The following is a 24,368-nucleotide window of genomic DNA, read 5'->3' as shown; positions in this document are numbered from 1 at the left end:
AAATACACACACACACACCATCACCACCACCACCATTAAGCAGAAACAACAACAACAACAACAACAACAACAACCTCTCTATTCTATATAATCTGGGTGCTGATAGAATAGAGGTGATGGATAGAATAGGTGATTCATAAACAGTACTATATTTGTAGATCTGGTATGTCATAAATGTCTAGATGCAACAGTATTGTCTACCTGTATGTCATGTATTGATTGATTGATTGAAAATTGTATTAACCGATTGCAGAATGGGTACAGTACAGTACAGCTCAATACACACAATTGTTAAGGGGATGCAGGCCAGAGAAAGACTTTCATCTTGTTTACATCAGGGTCCCCCATTTTCAATTCATCATAACATATATGACATACAGATAGACAGTACTGCTACATCTATACATTTATGACATACCAGTCCAGATGTGCAAATACAGTACTGTTTGTGATACAAAAAGAGTCTAAAAAAGAGAGTACATTTGACGTAGAAACTAAACTGTATGTCATGTATGTCATTTATGTTATGATGAAAATTGAAAATGGGGGACCCACCCTGATGTAAACAAGACAAAAGTCTATTGTGTGTATTGAGCTGTACTGTATTGTACCCATTCTGCAATCTGTTAATAAAGTTTTTCATGACAGGGTCACATGACAGAGTCACATGACAGGGCAGGGTGGCTGCTGCTCTGCAGCTGGTGGTGTCGAGCTGTCAGTGTCAAGACAGTCCAAACTACCAACAACAGCACTGTAGTAGTAACCCACATCTGTAAGTATAGTAGATGCTGTATGGGATCATTTGGTTGATCAGGGGATCGTTTTGATCGGTTGAAAGTGATGTTAATAAACTGTGATGTTATTGTTATTATCGTACGAGATTGGGATTTGGAAAACGTCCACCGGAGCTAGCAAGGCGTCCCGAGTGGAAGCTAGCAGCTAGCATGCTGCCCGCCTAGCTAATCAATGAGCCTTGTGTTTGTAGGGGAACAATAACGTTACTGTAGCTACCGAGCGAGATGAAAGGGGAAATAATCTATATTTTGCCTTCTTAGTTAGCTAAAGAACAGCTAACTATTGTAAGTAATCCGCTGTGTTTATTATGGTATGGAGAGTGGAATAGCACTCATACATGCGCGTTAGCTACTGTAGCTCATGTTAAAAGACCAGACTATTGATTGATTGATTGATTGAAAACTTTATTAACAGATTGCAGATTGGGTACAGTACAGTACAGCTCAATACATACAATTGTTAAGGGGATGCAGACCAGAGAAAGACTTCCGTCTTGTTTACATCAGGGTCCCCCATTTTCAATTCATCATAACTGACACACACGACATACAGATAGACAGTACTGCTACATCTGTACATTTATGACATACCAGATTTGCAAATACAGTACTGTTTGTGATACCACAAGTGTCCAGAAAAGAGTGTATATACATTTGACGTAGAAACTGTACATTGTGTCCCTAACAATGGTGCAGGATAATTCGAGAAATGGTTAATAACTCACTGTGTGGCCAATGGTACAGGTTTGTTGACAACTGCAGTTAGACTACGAACGTCTACAATGCTGCATAGTCTACTCAGTAGAACTCCATTTAAAGAGTAACGTTGTGCATACTAGGTGGGACCAAGTCATTGTTTTGCAATTCTCTCAAGTCTTTACACTCAATTCAACTCCCAAGTCATGACAGGCAAGTCTCCCAAGCAAGTCATCACAAGTCTGAACGTTGGGGTTTGAGTCCTAAACAAGTTCTTTACAAATGTAATGCCATTTCAACATTGTAAAACAGATTGATACTTAGTAGTACATTAACTTGAGATGATTCTGCACTGAGACACACAACTAGCTTCTTCTCTACTCTCGCACAGCTATGATCATTTTGTATGGCATCATTTATTTTGGGCCTGGGGAGAGTATCAAGTCTTTCAAGTCATATTAAAAGGCACAAATTCAAGTGAAGTCACAAGTCATTGGTGTCAAAGTCAAAGTTGAGTTGCAAGTCAAGATTTGGTCAAATTTAAGTATGAACAAGTCATCAAATGTGTGACTTGAGTTGAGTCTGACTCAAGTCCAAGTCATGTGACTTGAGTCCACACACCTCTGGTTAATATACTACCCATTGTAAGCATTTCTCTTCTTCCTGTGCCCCAGGACAGTACAGTCAATATTTGTGGACATGCACCAATCAGAAAGAGAACTCTGCAATCTGTGATGTCACTTACTTACTTACTTACTTACTTACTCATATTGTCACTCATATCTTTCATTTATTTGCATTTATTTTAAATTTGTTGGACCTTATGGTGTTCTTGTTTTGTTCTTGACTTATAACGTGTGTTGTCGGGCCTTACAAATAAATTTGATTTGATTTGATATTCTGTGGATGCTCCATAAACTATACATGACGGGGCACTGATTGAATGGGCGGGCCACACAATGCTCCGTTGAGTGCTCACACAAAATGAGGTTCAGCCTGTGTTTTAGTATTGTTGTTAGCAGTTCTGAATCGGAGGTTAAACCTCCCTCTTCGGTATTCAGACTATTGAACAGTTGTGTATATCAGTGTAATAACAACCATTCATGAAAGAGACCTCCAGCCTACTCCATAGTATTTTATGAAAAAGAAAATGTTGAGCACACCTGTACTCAAGCGTTTTAAGAAACTAGTGTCAGCAGCAGCAATAACTCGTACATTTTTTATGGATATTATTATGGAGGAGGCTTTGTAATCAGTCTGAACTAAAAGTGTCCTAATTAATTGTTGGGCCAAAGTTGAAAGTAGTGTAACTGTATGTTGTAATGATACACAGATTAATTTGATGGGCAACGCTCTGTGCAAGAGGCAACAATGTGAGATGTAAGGGTTAAGAGTCTATATTCAAAAGGTACCGAGATGTTCCCACATGGTTTAAAACAGTAATGCACAAGAGAGAATTGCCACAAAAGTTGTCCTTCCTGTGTGTCACTGCTTCAAGTTTCACATTCCGGCTATACATCAAAGCAGGCGCATACATTGGAGTTCTGTTGGATTTTTGGGCTGGTCCCAGGACCGAGAAGCTCGACCCCTTCCTACTACAGTTTAATGGAGTAGGAGGATTTTTTTTTTTATATTAGCCAGCAAGCTAGCTACCTAATATATTGAAGCCCAGTGCACCTGGGGTTCATTCAAGCAGGGATCGAATAGGACTGTCTGCATTTGACTGATTGAAAACCTTTATTTATCCCCGAGGGGAGATTCAGGTGTCCATCACAGCATCCACACAGCCATTTAAAAACAGTTAATACATAACATACAATGTTATACATGTCCGCTCTGTTGAGGACACCACATCTCCCCGGTCTGAAATGTCACTTCAGTGTATGCTATCTAAAAGGTTGGCCTCTGCTTTGCTCTGCTCCTCCCGATAGCCTGACTTTCCTCCGGGTGCGATGGAGCTGACGGCGGGTGGGCTGCCCACCCAGTGGCGTGTGGAATGAAGCCGAAACCGCCAACCTGCGATATAGACCTGTGCCCCCCCCCCAACCAATCCCTGCTATCATGGCCTCCAGCTACCCGCCCCCCTTCGAGGGCACGGGGGACGTGAAGGAGGGCTTCCTGTGCCCGCTGTGCCTGAAGGACCTGCAGTCGTTCTACCAGCTCCAGGACCACTACGAAGAGGAGCACTCCGGGGACGACCGCCACGTCAGGGGACAGCTCAAAAGTGAGTGAAGAGCAGTCGCTCTGTATTCTGGGGCTGAGCCCAAACGTTCGGACCTTCGTTCATTACGTTGGCATTAGAATCTTTCAAAATCTTTATTTTATTTTTCAATTTCCGTTTTAAAATTAAAAATTTATTTTACACGAAAAATATATATTGGAGAATGTGATATATATCAGAATATCACAGTACTATGTTGTGTAACTACAATAATTCGAAAGTCACGCGCGAACACAGGACAACAACAGTCTAGTCGAGATGAGGAGGGGTCACCGTCATACATTATCAGGAAATTAATCAATCATGCGAAAAAGAGAGAGTTGAGTGACTCACACTCACCCGTCTTATTTCATAATCCAACGTTTCCGAATGGATGTTTAGATTAAACCAAGTGTATGCAGTGATTGTGTGTTCGGCTGAACGGGCCACTCTCTGTAGTCTGCTGCGGTCTTGTGCGTTCTTGTGCGGTGCTATTCCCAAACCAGGAGGTAATGTTACCAGTCAGGATGCTCTATTGTGCATGAGTAGAAGTTCTTGAGAATCTTCTGACTCACGTTGAACTTCCTTAGGCGCCTAAGGAAGTAGAGGCGTTGCAGTGCCTTTTTCACTACACTGTCAATGTGTGTGGTCCATGTCAAGTCCTCGGATATGTGGACTCCGAGGTACTTAAAACTGTTCACCCTCTCGACCGGTGCACCGTCGATGCTGAGGGGGCTGTAGTCCCTGGCCCCCGACCTCCTGAAGTCCACAATATGCGCATATGCGTAAATGTGTGCTATGTGCCTAAAGTCGAGACTCGACAGTACTGAACCATACAAATAATTTCGGAGCAAATTCTTTGTATGATTAAAAATGAAGGTTCGAACGTCCGTTCGAAAAACCCTGGCGAAGTTCGAAGCCCAAAAACAGGCTTCAGGGACAGCTCTAGTGTGTGTGTGTGTGTGTGTGTGTGTGTGTGTGTGTGCTCTACTGTATTCACAGCTCTCTGTGACCCACCAGTGTCTGCTCCTCCTCTTGCATGACAATGGTTTCATACTCGGTCCGCAGAGCCAACCTTTTTTTATACTTTTTCTTCCCCTTTTTTCTGTATTTTTTCTCCCATCCCAATTTAGTCGTTATGCCAATTCCCTTCCTGGTTGTTGCGCGCATTTCCCCCCCACTTGCCGGTCTAGGGAGGGTTGATAGATACTATCACATGTCTCCTCCGATACACGCGGAGTCAGCCAGCCGCTTCTTTTCACCTGACAGCGAGGACTCTCACTGGGGGAGCGTAACGCGTGGGAGGATCACACTACCTTTTTCAGTTCCCTTCCTCGCTGAGCAGGCACCCCGACCGACCTGTAGGAGTCGCTGTTTACAACGACCAGGATACACACCCCACCGGCTTCCCACCCGCTAACACTGCCAATTGTGTTAGTATGGATGACCGACCAAGCTGGAGGTATCGCTGACAGCTGGATTCGATGCCAGTGTCTCTGCGGTGGTAGGCAGGCACTTGGTCCGCTGCGCTACCCAGCTGCCCCCTATGTATTATTCTTTTTGAAGTTTAAATATCAACATTATCTGGCCATCCTCAGTAAATACTATCAAACTCCTCTGATCTGGTCTTTCCAAAGACCAGAAATGGGACACGCGCACACACACACGCACACAGAAAGAGAGAATGGCTTATAGCGACACTAATAACACTATCCACTGTTTTTATTTGACATCCTTTCTTCTTCTTCTTCCCCTTCTTGAAGTTAATCCTGTGTGTCATCGTGTTTCCTCCTCTGTAGGTTTGGTTCAGAAGGCCAAGAAAGCCAAAGATAAGCTGTTGAAAAGGGACGGAGAAGACAGACCTGATACTGGCAGCTATGAGTCCTTCTACTATGGTGGAGTGGACCCGTACATGTGGGAGCCCCAGGAGCTGGGTGAGACTGGCCTCGATGTACTACTCCACTGTTTTACATATACCTCATTTAAATAAGGTAATATGGGTGGAACATGTGCCCCTTTCTATGCAAATGAGCCTCATCGCAAGAACACTCCCAATTCACAAAGATCGGCGCTAATTGCCACGCGCAGTTAAAGCGACGCTATTTGCGTCTTGAGAGATTTGGTGGTAATTATTAAAATTAATTTATAAAGGGGTGTCATTGCCAGCGTCTCAGGTGATCATGGCAGTAAACCGTAAACATTTAGGTAGTCGGAAACGGTCACGAATAAGAATACAAATGAGTATAAGAATAAAATACGTGCCGGGATATACATTTTTCTATGTTATGTATATAAAAATTATGTATATTCCGGACCGTATTTTTATTCTTATTCAGAGATCCGATGCAATCTTATTTATTATTTAAATATTGTTGGCTTTCCCGTTCCCCAATGTCGTCGGCGCTATTGACTGCACGCACGTTCGAATTGTACCACCAAGCGAAAACGAACATGTTTTCAGAAATAGGAAGCAAACGTTTTCACGTTTCACGTTTTCACTACCCAGGTATTGTGCAACGCCAGTAATATAATAACGAATGTATGGTTGCCAAATCCCCTGGGTCTGTGTGCACAACACCTACATGTTTAGGAACAGCAGACATGGATGACACAAGCGTTTGTGCTGTAATATATTCATTGCAAATGTGTGGGGGAAAATATGTGCTTTTGTATAGGTGACGGCGGCTACCAACTCCATGGCTTATGACTCCTGTGCGTAATCCTGCCATAGTTGGAGAGGCTGTGTACAATTGGGTCACATCAGAACGTGCGGTGTGATTGAGCGCACATTTGGCATCTAAAGCCGGTTTAGATGCCTGGGCCCTCATTTATCAATTTTTCTTAGAAAGTATTCTATTTTCATACGCAAGCACAGAATTTAGAATGTGTGCACGCACAAAAAAAACTGGATTTATCAACCGTGCGTACACGGGTCCTACGCTCCTCCGTGTTGATAAATACCTCTTTGTTCTACCGTCAATGCTCGTGCATGATTATCCATATATGGTCATGCAACACCCCCCATGGGATGTGAAATAATGGACTGACCCGAGCGGAACTTTGAGAAACTTCACGGGAGATTGTTCACTGAGGCACTGTCGAACCAAGAAGACACAACCGGTGTTATGGGATAAATAAAAGGCTGACTTGTACACGGTGATGTCAGATATCAACGGCTCCCTAAGACCATTGCTGCAATTCTGCCTGGACAGCTCAAAATACTAATAAAGACCATTCGTTGACCACTGTTTGGCGTTGGTGGTTTGATTGATTGATTGAAAAGTTTATTAACAGATTGCAGAATGGGTACATAGTACAGTACAGCTCAATACATACAATTGTTAAGGGGATGCAGACCAGAGAAAGACTTTCGTCTTGTTTACATCAGGGTCCCCCATTTTCAATTCATCATGTGTGTGTCATTATAACCGTGCTGTAATATGAATGCCTTTATTAGTTGTGTTCGATTGGCTATAATATGATTTTTAGAGGCATCTATTTTGAATGAATGAATGAATGAATGAAAACTTTATTTAACAGATTGCAGAATGGGTACAATACAGTACGGCTCAATACACACAATTGTTATACCTTATATCATATCGCTGCTGTCGGGACAAAACCTCATAACTCCAAAAACCCAACTTTTCAGCAGATGAAAAAAACTAACACAGATTTGAGGGTGAATAGAGTTAGGAGGTTTAGACAGATGATCGGTTTAATGCTTTCCCATTGTTTAAACTTTGTAAAACCCACACACACATATGGAGGATGATCTACGTAGTTGATTTATATAAAAAAAAATGTTTTTTAAATGGAGTTATGAGGTTTTGTCCCGACAGCAGCGATATCAATCAGCATACCAGCATGTAATACGTCCTGAGTGTGTATCTACCTCAACTCCTTATTATTTTGCGCATAGATTGCAGAAATACGGGAACGTTTTGATTTATATTAAAAGGCTTTGACATTGTAAAACTAAATACGTGGAATTCTGTAAGCATAATACAAGTCATATCACCCACACGATATATGCTCTGTGTCCAGAGCATGTATGCTTTTAATTCATTTAAGACACATTATTGCAAGGGTTTTGTAATACACATACACTCAACAAATAACCTCTGTTCTCGTTGCAATGCGTTTTTTTATTCTTTCTTATACAGTAGGAAGGGGGAAGAACACTATATCGTGGGTGTTCATATGACTTGTATTCTGCTTACAGCTTCGAAATTCCACTTGTTTCGTTTAACGTAAAGCCTTTTAAATATAATCAAAACGTTCCCGTGTTTCTGCGGTCTGTGCGCAAAATAATAACGAGTTGAGCTACGTGGAGCGCAGTCAGTCAGTACACCCCGTATATTCCGATAATGCTATATAAACCATGCTGCATTCATTCGGAGATAAAGACCTATTATTCCAAATGCTATTTATAGGGTTTTGACCATAATTACACTACTGTTGCTATTTTACAATGAACTATAATGAATTACGGTTCATACAGAACACGCCAGTGTTGAAACTAATGCACAGAAGCTTATTACCTTGTTGTAATAATATATTCTACCAACGGGCGCCAGCTACGCATGCTCTGGGCTGTGCGTAGACATACGCACAAAGTCAAGTTCACGTTCAAATTGATAAATCCCACACTTTGCTTAGAAATGGTTGTACGCACGGGTTAAGCACATATCTGTGCGTACGCAACGTTGATGAATGAGGGCCCTGGATCGTAGCGGTGGGGCAATGTTATATATAGTCCCCCCAAAGCACACCACTCCTTTGGGTGCTGTGTTAGGTAATAATCACAATAAAGAGACTAGAACCCGCACACTCGTATGCTCCAGAATAAACTTTTAATTTATAACGTTTCATCAGGTCCATGAGGAGTAGACGCTGGAAACACGGTCAATTAAACGTTTATTCTGGAGTATATGATAATGTGGGTTCTATTCTCTTTAACTAAACATTAAATACAACTTTCTCACTCAAAAGATATTTCTAAATGAGAATATATTTTCACTGGCACAGTGCCTAACTTCGGTCTAAAGATTCAGCACCATGGACAGGTCTGCTCAAAATAATTTATTTGGAGATGACTTGACAAACATGCAATGACGAAAGATAGTGACAAAAACAAAGGATGCAATGTGTCATGAAAAGACAAATTAAGAAACCTCTATACATTACGAAATAAACTAAATACAAATGGTGAAAAATACTGTTATGTCTATGCCTCATTTCGGGTTTATTTTTTCCCCTTCCTGATATCTGCCAACAGCGCTGCCAGGTGCAAACTGCGCCGCGAGCAAACTGCGCTGACTGATATCGGGAGCAAATTGCACACCTATGGGCGTGTTTGCACTAGTATATCATCCGCGCAATATCCTTAGTGAATGGCTCGCAAAGACGGAGCAAATATCGGGCGCTAATCGCGCACAGTTAAGGGTGCTATTGGCTCCGCGCAATCGATTCTTTGTGAATTCGCCCCTCAATGGTCAGAGCCCCAGGAGCTGGGTGAGACTGGCCTTGATGTACTACTCCACTGTTTTACATATACTCAGGGCTAGATCCACAAAGAATGGATTGCACAGTGCTAATTACACCCTTACTTACAATTCATTATGAATTGAAAATGGGGGACCCTGATGTAAACAAGACGAAAGTCTTTCTCTGGTCTGCATCCCCTTAACAATTGTGTGTATTGAGCCGTACTGTATTGTACCCATTCTGCAATCTGTTAATAACATTTTCATTCAATCAATCACCGCGCAGGTGATTGCAATCCATTCTTTGTGGATCTAGCCCTCAGTGTTCAGTAGGCCTGTCATGAAGCCAGATGCTTTGATTGAATCTGAAATTAGTAATGCTGGAAATGTTGGTGCTGTTTAAAAAATAATAATAATAATAATGTAGATGTTGAAGTAGTATTGTGTTATTATGTAGATGTTGAAGTAGTGTTTTATGTAGATGTTGAAGTAGTGTTTTATAAGTAGATGTTGAAGTAGTATTGTGTTATTATGTAGATGTTGAAGTAGTGTTTTATAAGTAGATGTTGAAGTAGTGTTTTATAAGTAGATGTTGAAGTAGTATTGTTGTTAGGGTGGTCAGGTTGCTAGGAGTGTGTGTAGACTAGAGGACGTATTTGTGGTAACCGCTCAATGAAACATCTGTGAAGGGAGGTGCCCTCTTCATGACTCCCGATGATGTGTCCACTCTCTCCACGCTGCTCTGCTCCCCCGCCCAAGATATGATTACATCACGTCCTCTGTGTCTATTGGTCGACTGCTGACGGTGGTGATTTATCTCGTGTCTGTAGGAGCGGCCAGAAGTCATCTGGACTTGTTTAAAAAGCACCGCGCGGCCAGGATAGACCACTACGTCATAGAGGTCAACAAGCTCCTCATCAGGCTGGAAAAGGTGTGTGGTGGCCATCCGGACACAACATTTTACCCTGTGACCTTCTTTCCACTGCTGTGAAATTTTTCTCTTTTATGCATTTCTGTGGAGAAATGGACTTAAAGCGAAACAGTACCAGCTCACCTTGACCCCTTGTCTTTTCAGCTGACGTCTTTTGACAGGACCAGCTCGGACGCAGCCAAGATTAGAGGTTAGTCCACATCTGTTCAAATTCCAGTTCTCCACTTCTGTATGTGTGTGAACGTGACTTATTCTGTCCTACATAATGACCGAAGACACCTTTCTAGAGAAGTCTGGTGTCGTGGGTGAACGTGACTTATTCTGTCCTACATAATGACTGAATGCACCTCTCCTAGCGATAGAGAAAGTCTGTGGTGTCGTGGGTGAACGTGACCTATTCTGATATACAGTTTCTTCCCCCTCAAATGTATATACTCTCTTTTTAGACTATTTTTGTATTCATAAACAGTACTGTATATTTGTAGATCTGGTATGTCATAAATGTCTAGATGTAACAGTACTGTCTATCTGTATGTCATGTATGTCACGTATGTCATATATGGTATGATGAATTGAAAATGGGGGACCCTGATGTAAACAAGACGAAAGTCTTTCTCTGGTCTGCATCCCCTTAACAATTGTGTGTATTGAGGTGTACTGTATTGTACCCATTCTGCAATCTGTTAATAACATTTTCAATCAATCAATCTGTCCTACATAATGACTGAAGACACCTTTCCTAGCGATAGAGTTAAGTCTGTTCTGTGGTGTCGTGGTTGAACGTGACTTATTCTGTCCTACATAATGACCAAAGACACCTTTCTAAAGAAGTCTGTGGTGTCGTGGGTGAACATGACTGTCCTACATAATGACTGAATGCACCTCTCCTAGCGATAGAGAAGTCTGCGGTGTCCTGGGTGAACGTGACACATAATGACTGAATGCACCTCTCCTAGCGATAGAGAAGTCTGCGGTGTCCTGGGTGAACGTGACACATAATGACTGAATGCACCTCTCCTAGCGATAGAGAAGTCTGCGGTGTCCTGGGTGAACGTGACACATAATAATGACTGAATGCACCTCTCCTAGCGATAGAGAAGTCTGCGGTGTCCTGGGTGAACGTGACACATAATGACTGAATGCACCTCTCCTAGCGATAGAGAAGTCTGTGGTGTCGTGGGTGAGCGACTCGGACGTCCCCTTCTGTCCCGACTGCGGGAACAAGTTCAACATCCGGAACCGCCGGCACCACTGCCGACTCTGCGGCTCCATCATGTGCAGGAAGTGCATGGAGTTCGTCCCGCTGCCGCTGGCATGTAAGTACAACAAACACAAACGTAGCGGTGTGATACATTAAAATAATTTGGCGTCATGCATTATTCAGTATTTCCAGTATGAATCAAAGTCGCTAGGCATTTGTCTCCGTGTACTGGGTCAGTCAAAAAGAACAATACACAATCGGGCGGCTACGTGGCGTAGTGGGCAAGGCACTCGCCACTAAATCTGGAGACGCTGGGCTTGCCTGTTCGAGCCCAGCGCTCCACATTTGCTTTCAGTTTAGCTGGTTGTTCATACTAATACACATTGGCCGTATTAGGGGGTGGGAAACTGATGGGTGGGGATCGGGCGCTGTGGACAGCGACTCCTACAGGTCGGTTGGTGCGCCTGCGCAGTAGAATCAGGAAGTGTCGGGGGCAGCGTGAGCCTCCCACGCGTTATTCCTCGCCACTGAGAGATCGAGCTGCGCAGGTGAAAAGATGCGACTGCTGTTACCTCAAGTACCGGAGGGGACTTGTGCTATGTATGACTTAGTCCACATTGCAGCCGGCTTGTGGGAGGCAAGAAACGGCGTTCGTGACAGGGGAGGGTTGAATTGGATGATACGAAATTGGGATGGGAGAAAATATAGAAAATGGGAGAAAAAGTGGATCAAAAAAAAAAGAACCATACACAATCAACCAAATGTGATCAAATAATAAAACACATAAAGAGCCAGGGGCTCTGAGGGGGGGCAGAATAGAGGACACACTTCAGAGAGACTTGGCACATACTGTACATGTAAGGCAATGAACCTTTACTAAGCATTTGACGAACATTTCAACGCATTTGTCCGTCTTCATCAGGATCTAACAATACTGAGACATTCACCCCGAAGTAGTGTGTTATTATGTAGATGTTGAAGTAGTGTGTTATATGTACTTACCGTTGTATATTGTATATTTTGTATAGTGTTTGGTCTTTATAATTTTTTACCGTATGAAGCACAATCTCAGGGGGCTCATACAGAACCAAGCATTTCACTGTAATGTACCTTATATGTGACAAATAAAACAGAACTTGAACTTACACACCCTCCCATAATTAGGGACTCACCCAGCGCAGGCTGGAACATAATCTTTAATAAAAAGTATATTTCCTTACATCCATGTCCTCCATTGTTCTACTTTGGACCACGTCTCTCTGAGGTTTGTCCCCTGTAGCAAGGTGGACCGGCCGGAAACAACAATAACGTAACCACTACACCTCCCTATAGACCAGGAAGTAACCACTACACCTCCCTATAGACCAGGAAGTAACCACTACACCTCCCTATAGACCAGGAAGTAACCACTACAACCTCCCTATAGACCAGGAAGTAACCACTACACCTCCCTATAGACCAGGAAGTAACCACTACACCTCCCTATAGACCAGGAAGTAACCACTACAACCTCCCTATAGACCAGGAAGTAACCACTACACCACCTCCCTATAGACCAGGAAGTAACCACTACAACCTCCCTATAGACCAGGAAGTAACCACTACACCTCCCTATAGACCAGGAAGTAACCACTACACCTCCCTATAGACCAGGAAGTAACCACTACAACCTCCCTATAGACCAGGAAGTAACCACTACAACCTCCCTATAGACCAGGAAGTAACCACTACACCTCCCTATAGACCAGGAAGTAACCACTACAACCTCCCTATTCATAAAGAGCACCACCCAACGTGTAAAAGCAACAACCAAATTGAAAGAAACATCATCGAGGGGTCAAGGTTGGAGTCAAGTGAGCTCACTGCCACTGTGTGAAATTAGAGCCCTCTCTCTCTCTCTCTCTCTCTCTCTCTCTCTCTCTCTCTCTCTCTCTCTCTCTCTCTCTCTCTCTCTCTCCCTCCCCCCCTCTGTTCTGTAGATAAGCTGACGACTGGGACACGGGAGGCCCTGTGCGTCCCCCCCGGTAGCCCCGGGCAGTCCCAGTCCCCTCCAGCAGGGGGCGGCGGCGGTGGGATGGGCTCGCGGCGGGGCAGCATCAGCAGCCTCAGCAGTGTCACCTCCATGTTGGAGGAGAAGGACGACGACAGGATCCGCTGCTGCCGCCACTGCATGGACACGCTGCGCAAGAGGCAGCAGAAGCTGGAGGAGAAGGACCACGTGCCGGACCTGGTCAAGCTCTACGAGGTTGGTTGATTGATTGGTTGAACACTTTAATGAACAGATTGCAGAATGGGTACAGTACAGTACAGCTCAATACACACAATTGTTAAGGGGATGCAGACCAGAGAAAGACTTTCGTCTTGTTTACAATCAGGGTCCCCCATTTTCAATTCATCATAACATTTATGACATACATGACATACAGATATAAAAATCTAATCTAATCATGACATTTATGACATACATGACAGACATACATATATATACAGTACTGTTACATTAGTGACGTACAAGATATGCAAATATACAGTACTGTTAAACCGAGATCCTAACAGTAAATATATACATACGAGGGGGAGGGAAATGTACATTAGGAGTGGTTGGGTGGGTAGGACGGGGGCATCGGACATTTTTACGGGGGCCAGTTTCGAATTGCAGCCTCCCGTAGGTGCTCTTTGAGAGCGGTTAGCAGCAGCCAAGCGCTGTCGGATGTTGTTGCCTTTGGCTGCTTGGGTCGTCCACTATACTACTAGACACCTCGGCAGGTTCGTGAGCAGACTCCTCTGCTCTCAAATCTAAATGGACTGGAAGAATAATGGCATCTTCTGAATCTCTGAATCTACCTGCCACTATGGCCAGTATATGAATAAGCTAGCTGAATAAAACTGCTACTACCGCTACTACTATTACTGCTACTACTGATACTGATACTGCTACTACTATTACCGCTACTACTATTACTGCTACTACTGATACCGCTACTACTACTACTGCTACTACTGATACTGATACTGCTACTACTATTACCGCTACTACTATTACTGCTACTACTGCTGCTGCTACTACTACTACTACTACTACTACTGATACTACTACTACTACTGCTGCTGCTACTACTATTACTACTACTGATACTACTACTACTACTACTACTGATACTACTACTACTACTGCTGCTGCTACTACTATTACTGCTACTACTGATACGATACTTCTACTACTACTGCTGCTATTACTACTACTACTATTACTACTACTACTACTGATACCGATACTGCTACTACTACTGCTGCTGCTACTACTACTACTATTGCTACTACTACTACTACTACTACTACTACTACTACTACTACAACCACCACCTCCTGCCACTTTGGCCAGTAGATGAGTAAGCTAGCTGCTACCCTTAGGGGAAGAGCACTGAGCAGGCAACTGAAACCAGTGGCATTCGGGTCTCAGAGGGGATTGAACATTGAACTGAAAGGGACCTATCCTATCTCTTGATACAAAACCCCAATTGTTTGGATGATGGCAACTTTTAGTTAAATTCAGTTATTCTTTTTAATAGAATGGATCATTAAAATCAAAGGGTATTGCACATAAATAGGCACTTCAGAATCTGAAGTTCAGATGATCCTTCAGAACGTCGGCTCAGCTGACCGACAATAAATCTAAATGACGCCGTTCACCATCGTAGCCTATAATAACAGCGTTGCATTGGCCTATCAATCGGTTTTAATAAACAAACAGAAACAGTAGTAGCATGTGCATCTTTTAGATCAATTAGGCTATGAAAATTAGGCTGCCTCTAAATATAAAAAGGAATTAAATAAGAATGGTTTGCTTCAATTAAAAATAAATCTTTAAAAAAAGATTTATTTTTTAAATGATATTAAAAAAAAGAATCGACTGACACGAAAATCGAATGTGGAGCTTGGCATCGACTATTCGAAAATTCGAATATTCTAACTCATCCCTAGTTTCAACCTATTCTTAGGAGTCGCGGTCGTCACCCAAGCAGTTGGGATTTTGCATAATATGGATGTTGACCTTCTAGACGAGCAACCCCCCTGTCCCATTGTAGCTCTCTGAAACAACAGCGCACCACTCTGTGTTATATGGAACTGTCCTTCTGTCCCCATATTGGCCTAGGTTCTTTCATAGTCAAATGTCTTCATGTATGTAATCATTTACGCACATTCAAATGCTCTTACCTTTCTGTGGCTCAGGAGGTAGAGCGGCTGTCTGGTAATCTGAAGGTTCCCGGTTAAATTCCGGCTCCTCCTTGGCCGCGTGTCGAAGTGTCCTTGAGCAAGACACTTGATCCTTAACTGCTAACCAACTGATGAGCAGGTCGGCACCTCGCATGGTCGCCACCGCCGTCGGTGTGTGAATGTGTGAGTGAGTGGGTCAAATGTGAGGCATAAGTTGTAAAGCGCTTTAGATAAAAGCTGCTATATAAACTGCACCATTTACCATTTATTCGCTGTGTCTCCCTGCCCCGTCTTCCTGCCAGAGGCTGAGGCTGTGCATGGACAAGGTGGACCAGAAGGCTCCAGAATACATCCGAATGGCTGAATCGCTCAAGTAAGCCCCATTACTTATTTTTTTGTCTTTAAAGCATGTCCTCAAAAGCAACAGTTGTGATGGGAGGATCAAGAAAAGAGGGCCAGGTTTGAGATGGGTCAATTGCTTGCTTAAGATTTATTTTTAGCATTTTTACAGCTTAATTTTTTGACCATACAAGACCGACAGAGGAGAGGCAGAACGGCAGAAGACGTGGGGGAGGACATACGACAAATCAGCCCGGGAGCGGGAGGCGAACCCTATGCGGTGCGCCATGAGGGCGCCCCGGAGAGTTCCTTTTTGTATAGTTAAAAAGTTGTGGTTTACTTATTCTCACTGTTTTCTACTTTCCCAGTGCCGGAGAAACCACGTACAATCTGGACACTGCTGCCGGACTGCGAATGGAGGTCCAAAAATACTACGAACTTATCGATGCGCTAAGGTACCCTTTCTCTGTTGGAGTGTGAATGTTTTTCTTTTTTGGTTTTCATATTTGAGGGGTAAAAAAATCACAGACAAAAACGGTGTTCTGTGTGTTCTTTACAGTAAGAGAGTTCTGTGTGTTCTTTACAGTAAGAGTGTTCTGTGTGTTCTTTACAGTAAGAGAGTTCTGTGTGTTCTTTACAGTAAGAGAGTTCTGTGTGTTCTTTACAGTAAGAGTGTTCTGTGTGTTCTTTACAGTAAGAGAGTTCTGTGTGTTCTTTACAGTAAGAGAGTTCTGTGTGTTCTTTACAGTAAGAGAGTTCTGTGTGTTCTTTACAGTAAAATAGTTCTGTGTTCTTTACAGTAAGTGTTCTGTGTGTTCTTTACAGTAAGATAGTTCTGTGTGTTCTTTACAGTAAGATAGTTCTGTGTGTTCTTTACAGTCAAATAGTTCTGTGTGTTCTTTACAGTAAGAGTGTTCTGTGTGTTCTTTACAGTAAGAGAGTTCTGTGTGTTCTTTACAGTAAGAGAGTTCTGTGTGTTCTTTACAGTAAGAGTGTTCTGTGTGTTCTTTACAGTAAGAGAGTTCTGTGTGTTCTTTACAGTAAGAGGATTCTGACCCTTGGAATGAAGGAGGAGCCCCCGCCTCACCCTAAGACCCTGCAGCTGCAGAAGATGATCCGCTACACGGCCACGCTCTTCGTCCAGGTGAGGCTCCGGAGAGCCGCGGCACAAGTTTTGTTTTATTTGTCCCATATATAGGTGCATCTCAATAGATTAGAATATTAAGTAAATATATTGGTTGCCTCCAGGCCGCATTGATTCATGCTAAAGGAGCCCCGACCAAGTATGGAGTGCATATACTTTTCAGTAGGCCGACATTTCTGTAATATATATATATATGTATTTTCTTTATTGGTCTTATGTAATATTCACATTTTCTCAGATACTGAATTTGGGGTTTTCATTGGCTGTAAGCCATAATCGTCTAAATTTAAAGAAATAAAGGCTTGAAATATTTCACTGTGTAATGATATTATGTGATTTTCTATTTGAATTGAATTACTGAAATACATTTTCCTTGATATTCAAATTTATTGAGATGCACCTGAATAAGGTACATGTACAGTACAGTGAAATGCTTGGTTCTGTATGAGCCTCCTGCTATTGTGCTTCATACAGCAAAAAAAAAAAAGTTTAAAGAATAAAGACCAAACACTATACAAAATATACAAAACTAAAGTACAAAATGCAAAAATGAGGTAGAGATGTAGTGCAAATCTTTGAGTAATAAATATACAATATGGTGTAGTGTTAAAAAGTGTTGTTAACTCAGGGCGGCTACGTGGCGTAGTGGGCAAGGCGCTCGCCACGAATGAAGGAGATGCTGGGCTTGCCTGTTCGAGCCCAGCGCTCCACATTGCTTTCAGTTTAGCTGGTCGTTCATACTAATACACATTGGCCGTATTAGGGGGTGGGAAACTGATGGGTGGGGATCGGGCGTTGTGGACAGCGACTCCTACAGGTCGGTTGGTGCGCCTGCGTAGTAGAATCAGGTAGTGTCGGGGGCAGCGTGAGCCTCCCACGCGTTACTCCTCGCCACTGAGAGATCGAGCTGCGCAGGTGAAAAGATGCGACTGCTGTTACCTCAAGTACCGGAGGGGACTTGTGCTATGTATGACTTAGTCCACATTGCAGCCGGCTTGTGGGAGGCAAGAAACAGCGTTTGTGACAGGGGAGGGTTGAATTGGATGATACGAAATTGGGATGGGAGAAAATATAGAAAATGGGAGAAAAAGTGGATAAAAAAAAAAGAAAGTGTTGTTAACTCATTCAGTGCCAGGGATTAGCCGTGTCCCATTGTAGCTATGCCACGCTTTAAAGATAGGCGTGCGTCACCTTGTTTGTAGAGCTATATCTATATTCTATATTATAGCTATGGAGACAATACTATAGTCATTTGACACTGACTTTCTTCCGTCCAAGATGCAAAAAAGAGATCATTCTTTCATGCATACGTTCACGCGTTATCCCGTGGTGAATATAAGTATAATTTCAGAGTGATCCGGGCTAATTCCTGGGAAGCGAGTAATAGGGCGCAACGTGAATTCTACTATAAGCGTTGGCGTTTCTTGCCTGGACACGCTACTATTTCCAAATCAAATGTATATAATAGGTATTATGTTTCATCATGAATGCATGAAAGGGGGGGGTCGTTTCTGATGCTTTGATTGCCAGTAACGGTATTCGTGTTGAACACTACAGACGCTGATCAGCTGGATGGATATGAAAACATTGTTGGATCAAGCTGAAATTGATGTCAGATAGTCCTTATCTGTGGTCGGTGGTATTCCAAAAAGAATATTCCAATTGTCTGATCACGATTTCCAGTATTGGTGTCCATCTGGTCCCGGACATAATTTGGCAAAACTTATGGATCGAGTGTGCCAGATGCGTTTCGAATAGGTCGGATGAAGCAACTTACTCAGCTCCGTCTAAATGCATAAATATACACTGCCATCTGGCACGATGCGGCCGTTATTGCACTTTGGCGATCTCAAAATCCTTTCATATGGCAACACCGAGGTCAATGGATGAATAATGAATAAAAATAGCGAATAAAAGAAAAAAACAACCAAAACCCGAGATATCTCGGGTTCTGGCGTCCAACGCTTGGCGAGTTAACCCGAGATATCTTGGGTCTGGCAATTAAAGAGTTAAGGTGAACAGGGGCGACAGTGGCTCAGGAGGTAGAGTGGACGTCTGGTAGTCGGTAGGGATGGGTACCGAATCCGGTACTTTTAAGGGTATTGACCGAATCATGTTGGTACTACGGAGTACCGATTCATGTGAGATCCACCGGTGCCACATTTCGGTAAACATTATTTTTTAAGTCCGATGACGTCAACGTTTAGTTTACCACGAAACCTATGAAGTGTGCCGCACGTTCACGTGCACAATACACGCTTACTTAGGATTTGACTTGATTCAACAACAACAAAGCAGTCGGGGCAATGGCAAGCCCAAAACGGTCGCAAGTGTGGTACTGTAGGTAGATAACATTTTTAGAGACTAAAGTACAGAAAAAAGGTACCGCTGGGTACCGGTATCGATTCACAGATACCGGTTCAAATGTGAACGGTACCCAACCCCTAGTAGTCGGAAGGATCCTGGTTCAATTCCCGCTCCTTCCGGGGACTGTGTCGATGAGCAGGTTGGCACCTTTCATGGTTGCCTCTGCCATCGGTGTGTGAATGTGAGGAACAAAATTGTAAAGCACTTTAGATAAAAATGACTGTGTATTAATGTAGATGGCTGGGTTAGTGTTGCATAGTGAGTCCACATTGAGCATCCTGATGGCCTGGGGATAGAAGCTCCTTCTGAGTCTCTCTGTGCCGGCCATGAGACTCCGGTAGCGCTTGCCTGAGCTGTTTGGGTGACTAGAGTCTTTGACTATTCTCTTAGCCTTGGCCCTGCAACGCCTGGTGTAAATGTCCTGTGGGAAGCCCACCTCCAATGGTGCATTCGGTAGATCGAGCCACATCGAGAGATGTTATATTAAATAACCAGAAGATTGAAGAAACCGCGTTCATGCTCAGTTATGTATTTGTGTGTTTTATATTCCTCTCCCCCCCCCCCCCCCCCCCCCCCAACAGGAGAAGCTGTTAGGTCTGATGTCTCTACCCACTAGGGACAAGTATGAGGAGCTGAGGGAGAAGAGGAAACAGGAGCAGGAGAAGAGGCTTCAGCAGGAGAGACTGGTGAGTGCGGCCCACACATGCTCACACTAGGGATGGGACACATGATCACACTAGGGATGGGACACATGCTCACACTAGGGATGGGACACATGCTCACACTAGGGATGGGACACATGATCACACTAGGGATGGGAGTCACATGATCACACTAGGGATGGGACACATGATCACACTAGGGATGGGACACATGATCACACTAGGGATGGGACACATGATCACACTAGGGATGGGACACATGGACACATGATCACACTAGGGATGGGACACATGGACACATGATCACACTAGGGATGGGAGTCACATGGACACATGATCACACTAGGGATGGGACACATGGACACATGATCACACTAGGGATGGGAGTCACATGGACACATAATCAGACTAGGGATGGGAGTCACATGGACACATAATCAGACTAGGGATGGGAGTCACATGGACACATAATCAGACTAGGGATGGGACACATGGACACATAATCACACTAGGGCTGGATGGGACACATAATAAGATAAGATGATCCTTTATTAATCCTCTTGGGGAAATTCAGGTGTCAAAGCAGCATGGGGGGGGGGGGGGTACATGTGGGGGGGGGGGGGAATACAGAGCTTCACAGTCCTATGCAGTCCAGTATCTATAATGCACTATATATATATATAAATACAAATACAATATAGAAGTACAAAAAAAAACAATGGGTGCACGTGGATATGAGTTCTCATGTCCCGAGTTCTGACAGCGATAGTTCTGGCAGCAGGGCCGGTCGTCCGAGCCCTTTGTTGTAGAGCCTGATTTGTTGGTGTGTCTGGGGGGGGGGGGGGGATGAGTCTTTGGCTGAACGTGCTCTTCATTCTGGCTAGCTCCTCGTAGAGTCACACTAGTGATGGGACACATAATCACACTAGTGATGGGACACATGATCACACTAGTGATGGGACACATAATCACACTAGTGATGGGACACATAATCACACTAGTGATGGGACACATAATCACACTAGTGATGGGACACATAATCACACTAGTGATGGGACACATAATCACACTAGTGATGGGACACATAATCACACTAGTGATGGGACACATGATCACACTAGTGATGGGACACATAATCACACTAGTGATGGGACACATGATCACACTAGTGATGGGACACATAATCACACTAGTGATGGGACACATGATCACACTAGTGATGGGACACATAATCACACTAGTGATGGGACACATAATCACACTAGTGATGGGACACATGATCACACTAGTGATGGGACACATAATCACACTAGTGATGGGACACATGATCACACTAGTGATGGGACACATAATCACACTAGTGATGGGAATTTCCGTTGAATAAATAAAATAGAGCCGTTCATTGACTCGCAGACAGTCCCACTCAACAACTGACTGCGGGCCTAAAGAAATAATGTTCTTATTATAGTTTCATAATGGTTAATATTTTTTTTTTATAAAAAGGCAGTGTAAACAATATAATTAACTCTATAATTAACTCTAATTAACAATATAATTAATAATTATGGTATCCTCTCCTCCCCTCCCCCTCCAGACTGCTCAGGAGGCCGTGAGGAGGAGGCAGGAGGCTGAGAAGAGCCGCGTCTCCTCGGCCAGCACCAACGGGGAGCTCCCCTCCTCCCGGGCCCCCAGGTCCCCCAGGGCCCCTCGCATGACCAAGGCCGCCGGCTGGCTGCCGTCCTCGGACACCTTCCACACCCAGAGCGAGCTGGAGGACCCGCTGCTGCAGCAGATCCACAACATCCAGTCCTTCCTGCGCCAGGCGCGGGCGGCCCAGCGGGACGACGAGGTCTGATTGATTGATTGATTGATTGATTGAAAATGTTATTTAACAGATTGCAGAATGGGTACAATACAGTACGGCTCAATACACACACTTGTTAAGGGGATGCAGACCAGAGAAAGACTTTCATCTTGTTTACATCAGGGTCCCCCATTTTCAATTCATCAAGACATTTATGACATACAAGACATACAGGTAGACAATACTGTTACTGACATTTATGACATACCAGATCTACAAATATACAGTACTATTTACAAAAGGAGTCTAAAAAGAGAGTATATACATTTGAGGGGGAAGAAACTGTACATTGGAGGTGGTTGGGTATGTGGGGTGGGGGGGGGGGGTAGGTGGGGGGGGGGGAAACTACATTGGAGGTTGTTGGTGGGTGGGGTGGGGGGGGTTTCGTATGTGGGGGGGGGACTGTACATTGGAGGTGGTTGGGTAGGCGGGGTGGGGGGAACTGTACATTGGAGGGGGTTGGGTAGGCGGGGTGGGGGGAACTGTACATTGGAGGGGGTTGGGTAGGCGGGGTGGGGGGAACTGTACATTGGAGGGGGTTGGGTAGGCGGGGTGGGGGGAACTGTACATTGGAGGGGGTTGCGTTAGGACATTTACTGGGGCCAGTTTCGAATTGCAGTCTCCCGTAGGTGTTCTTTGAGAGTGGTTTTGAAAGTGGGTAGGGATTCACATTCCTTTACAGCTTTAGGTAGTGCGTTCCACATTGTTGTGGCATAATTGCGAAACGTGTTTAGTCCCTTGTTTGAGCCGAATCTGGGTTTAACATGATTTGTGGAGCTCCCTCTGGTTTTGTGGTCGTGGTATTCACTGACCTTTGGGAAGTATTTTGACATGTACATGGGTACCTACCTAGGTGGCCATGTTGGAGGAGAACCTGCGGCAGCTGCAGGACGAGTACGACCAGCAGCAGACGGGCCTGGCCATCGCCCTCTCCCGGAAGCTGGCCCGCGAGGAGAGCCTGCAGCAGGAGGAGCTCCAGCGCCTGGAGGCGAGGGAGAGGGAGGAGAGGGAGCACAGGGCTCCTCCTCCGGCCATGGGCGCCAGCCAGCCCTCCTTCACCTGGGAGAGCTCTCTGGACTTCAGACAGCCGGGGGGCTTTCAGGAGGAGGAGGAGGAGGAGGAGGAGGAGGAGGAGGAGGAGGTAGAAGAGGAACTGACTCCTAAAGCGGAAAGGAGCCCGCCGTCTTTAAAGGCTTTCCCCGCTCTGACGGGCCAGGAGGAGGAGTCGCCCCCGCGGTTGAGGAGCTTAGGAGGGCAGGTGACCCCCCCTGGTGGCGAAGGACAGAACAGCGCCGTCTCCCTCAACCCCTTCGACGACGAGGACGAGGCCACTCCCGTGGAGGAGGATTCGTCCAATCCCTTCTTTGAGGAGATCCAGAAGGAGCACCAAGAGGTGGCCAACGGGAAGAAGGAGTACAACCCCTTTGAGGAGGAGGACGAGGAAGGAGGAGGAGGAGAAGGAGCAGGAGAGGAGAGCCAGGTCGGGGCCACACCTAGTAACCCGTTTGGGGACGAGGGGGAGAGCAACGCGGGCAACCCTTTCACGGAAGAAGCCTCTGGCAACTCTCCTCCGGAAGCCTCGACCAACCCGTTCGAGGGGGAGGAGGATGAGGAGGCCCCGCCGGACGTCGACGTGATCGAGGAGGAACTGCTGCTGCAGCAGATCGACAACATCCGGGCGTACATCTTCGACGCCAAGCTCAGCGGACGCCTCGACGAAGTGGAGCTGCTGTCGGAGAACCTGGGGGAGCTGCAGCGCACCCTGCAGGAACAGAAGAAGAAGACACACTGACACCCCAACCCCCCCCTCTCTCTCTGACGTTCTTGTGTTTGACGTACATGGGGCCAGACGTGGCCGTTAAAACAGACCAGGGGGGGGGGGGTCGTCTGGCACACTGCGTAGTTCCTTGATGAGCACCTCCTCCTTTTTGCATTCTTCGTATGGAATGGAAATAAAATGGATTCGATTTCAGTACGTCGGGTCAAAGGTCCGTAAGGTGTAGAGCAGGAGAGGAAGCCCTGCTCCACGATGAGGATGTGAGTCGTCTCCTCCCTCCTCCTCCTCCTCCTTGTGGTCGGACTCCGGGAGAATCTCGGTATCCAGGGTGTTCTTGACTCCGTGAGACTTAACTCTAAAAACGTCACCTGCTACTTCCTGTCGGGGCTGTCGAGGCGGTTCTAGAAGGCCGTCTGTCGCTCACTCTGGACGACTAATGAACCCTCTGACTTCAGGATCGGGTGAAGGTCGGCCGTCAATGACGCCAGTCCCGATATCAGAGACGCACCGTCTCTCTGAAGGGACCCGTCTTCCTTTGTTTGGATCGTCGTACTACAAGCACTACAAGTAACACCTGGTTCTCTGGAGGCATTTTGGCCCAAGTGATGCTGTTAACCCTTTCACTGCCACACGACAGCCGGTTAACCCTTTCACTGTGACAATACAGAAGGTTAGCCCTTTACTATCAC

The 24,368-nt window shown here is 44.9% G+C and overlaps 1 protein-coding gene across 1 annotated transcript; it reads left to right on the top strand.

Annotated features, from left to right (window-relative positions):
• Positions 1–679: 679 nt before the first annotated feature.
• Positions 680–24,368, top strand: rbsn (rabenosyn, RAB effector). Its single transcript, XM_084333267.1, has 13 exons — positions 680–772; positions 3,422–3,714; positions 5,490–5,624; positions 10,010–10,110; positions 10,255–10,300; positions 11,265–11,426; positions 13,291–13,556; positions 15,829–15,899; positions 16,234–16,320; positions 16,907–17,009; positions 19,958–20,062; positions 21,633–21,887; positions 22,756–24,368. Exons 2-13 carry the CDS (start codon positions 3,552–3,554, stop codon positions 23,692–23,694), a joined length of 2,433 nt encoding a protein of 810 aa, XP_084189393.1. The 5' UTR covers positions 680–772; positions 3,422–3,551; the 3' UTR covers positions 23,695–24,368.

This window comes from Notolepis coatsorum (assembly GCF_963971535.1).
Source record: "Notolepis coatsorum genome assembly, chromosome: 17".
Lineage (NCBI taxonomy): Eukaryota > Metazoa > Chordata > Actinopteri > Aulopiformes > Paralepididae > Notolepis > Notolepis coatsorum.
Note: the sequence above shows the minus strand (reverse complement) of the source record. Positions and strands in the feature narration are given on the sequence as shown.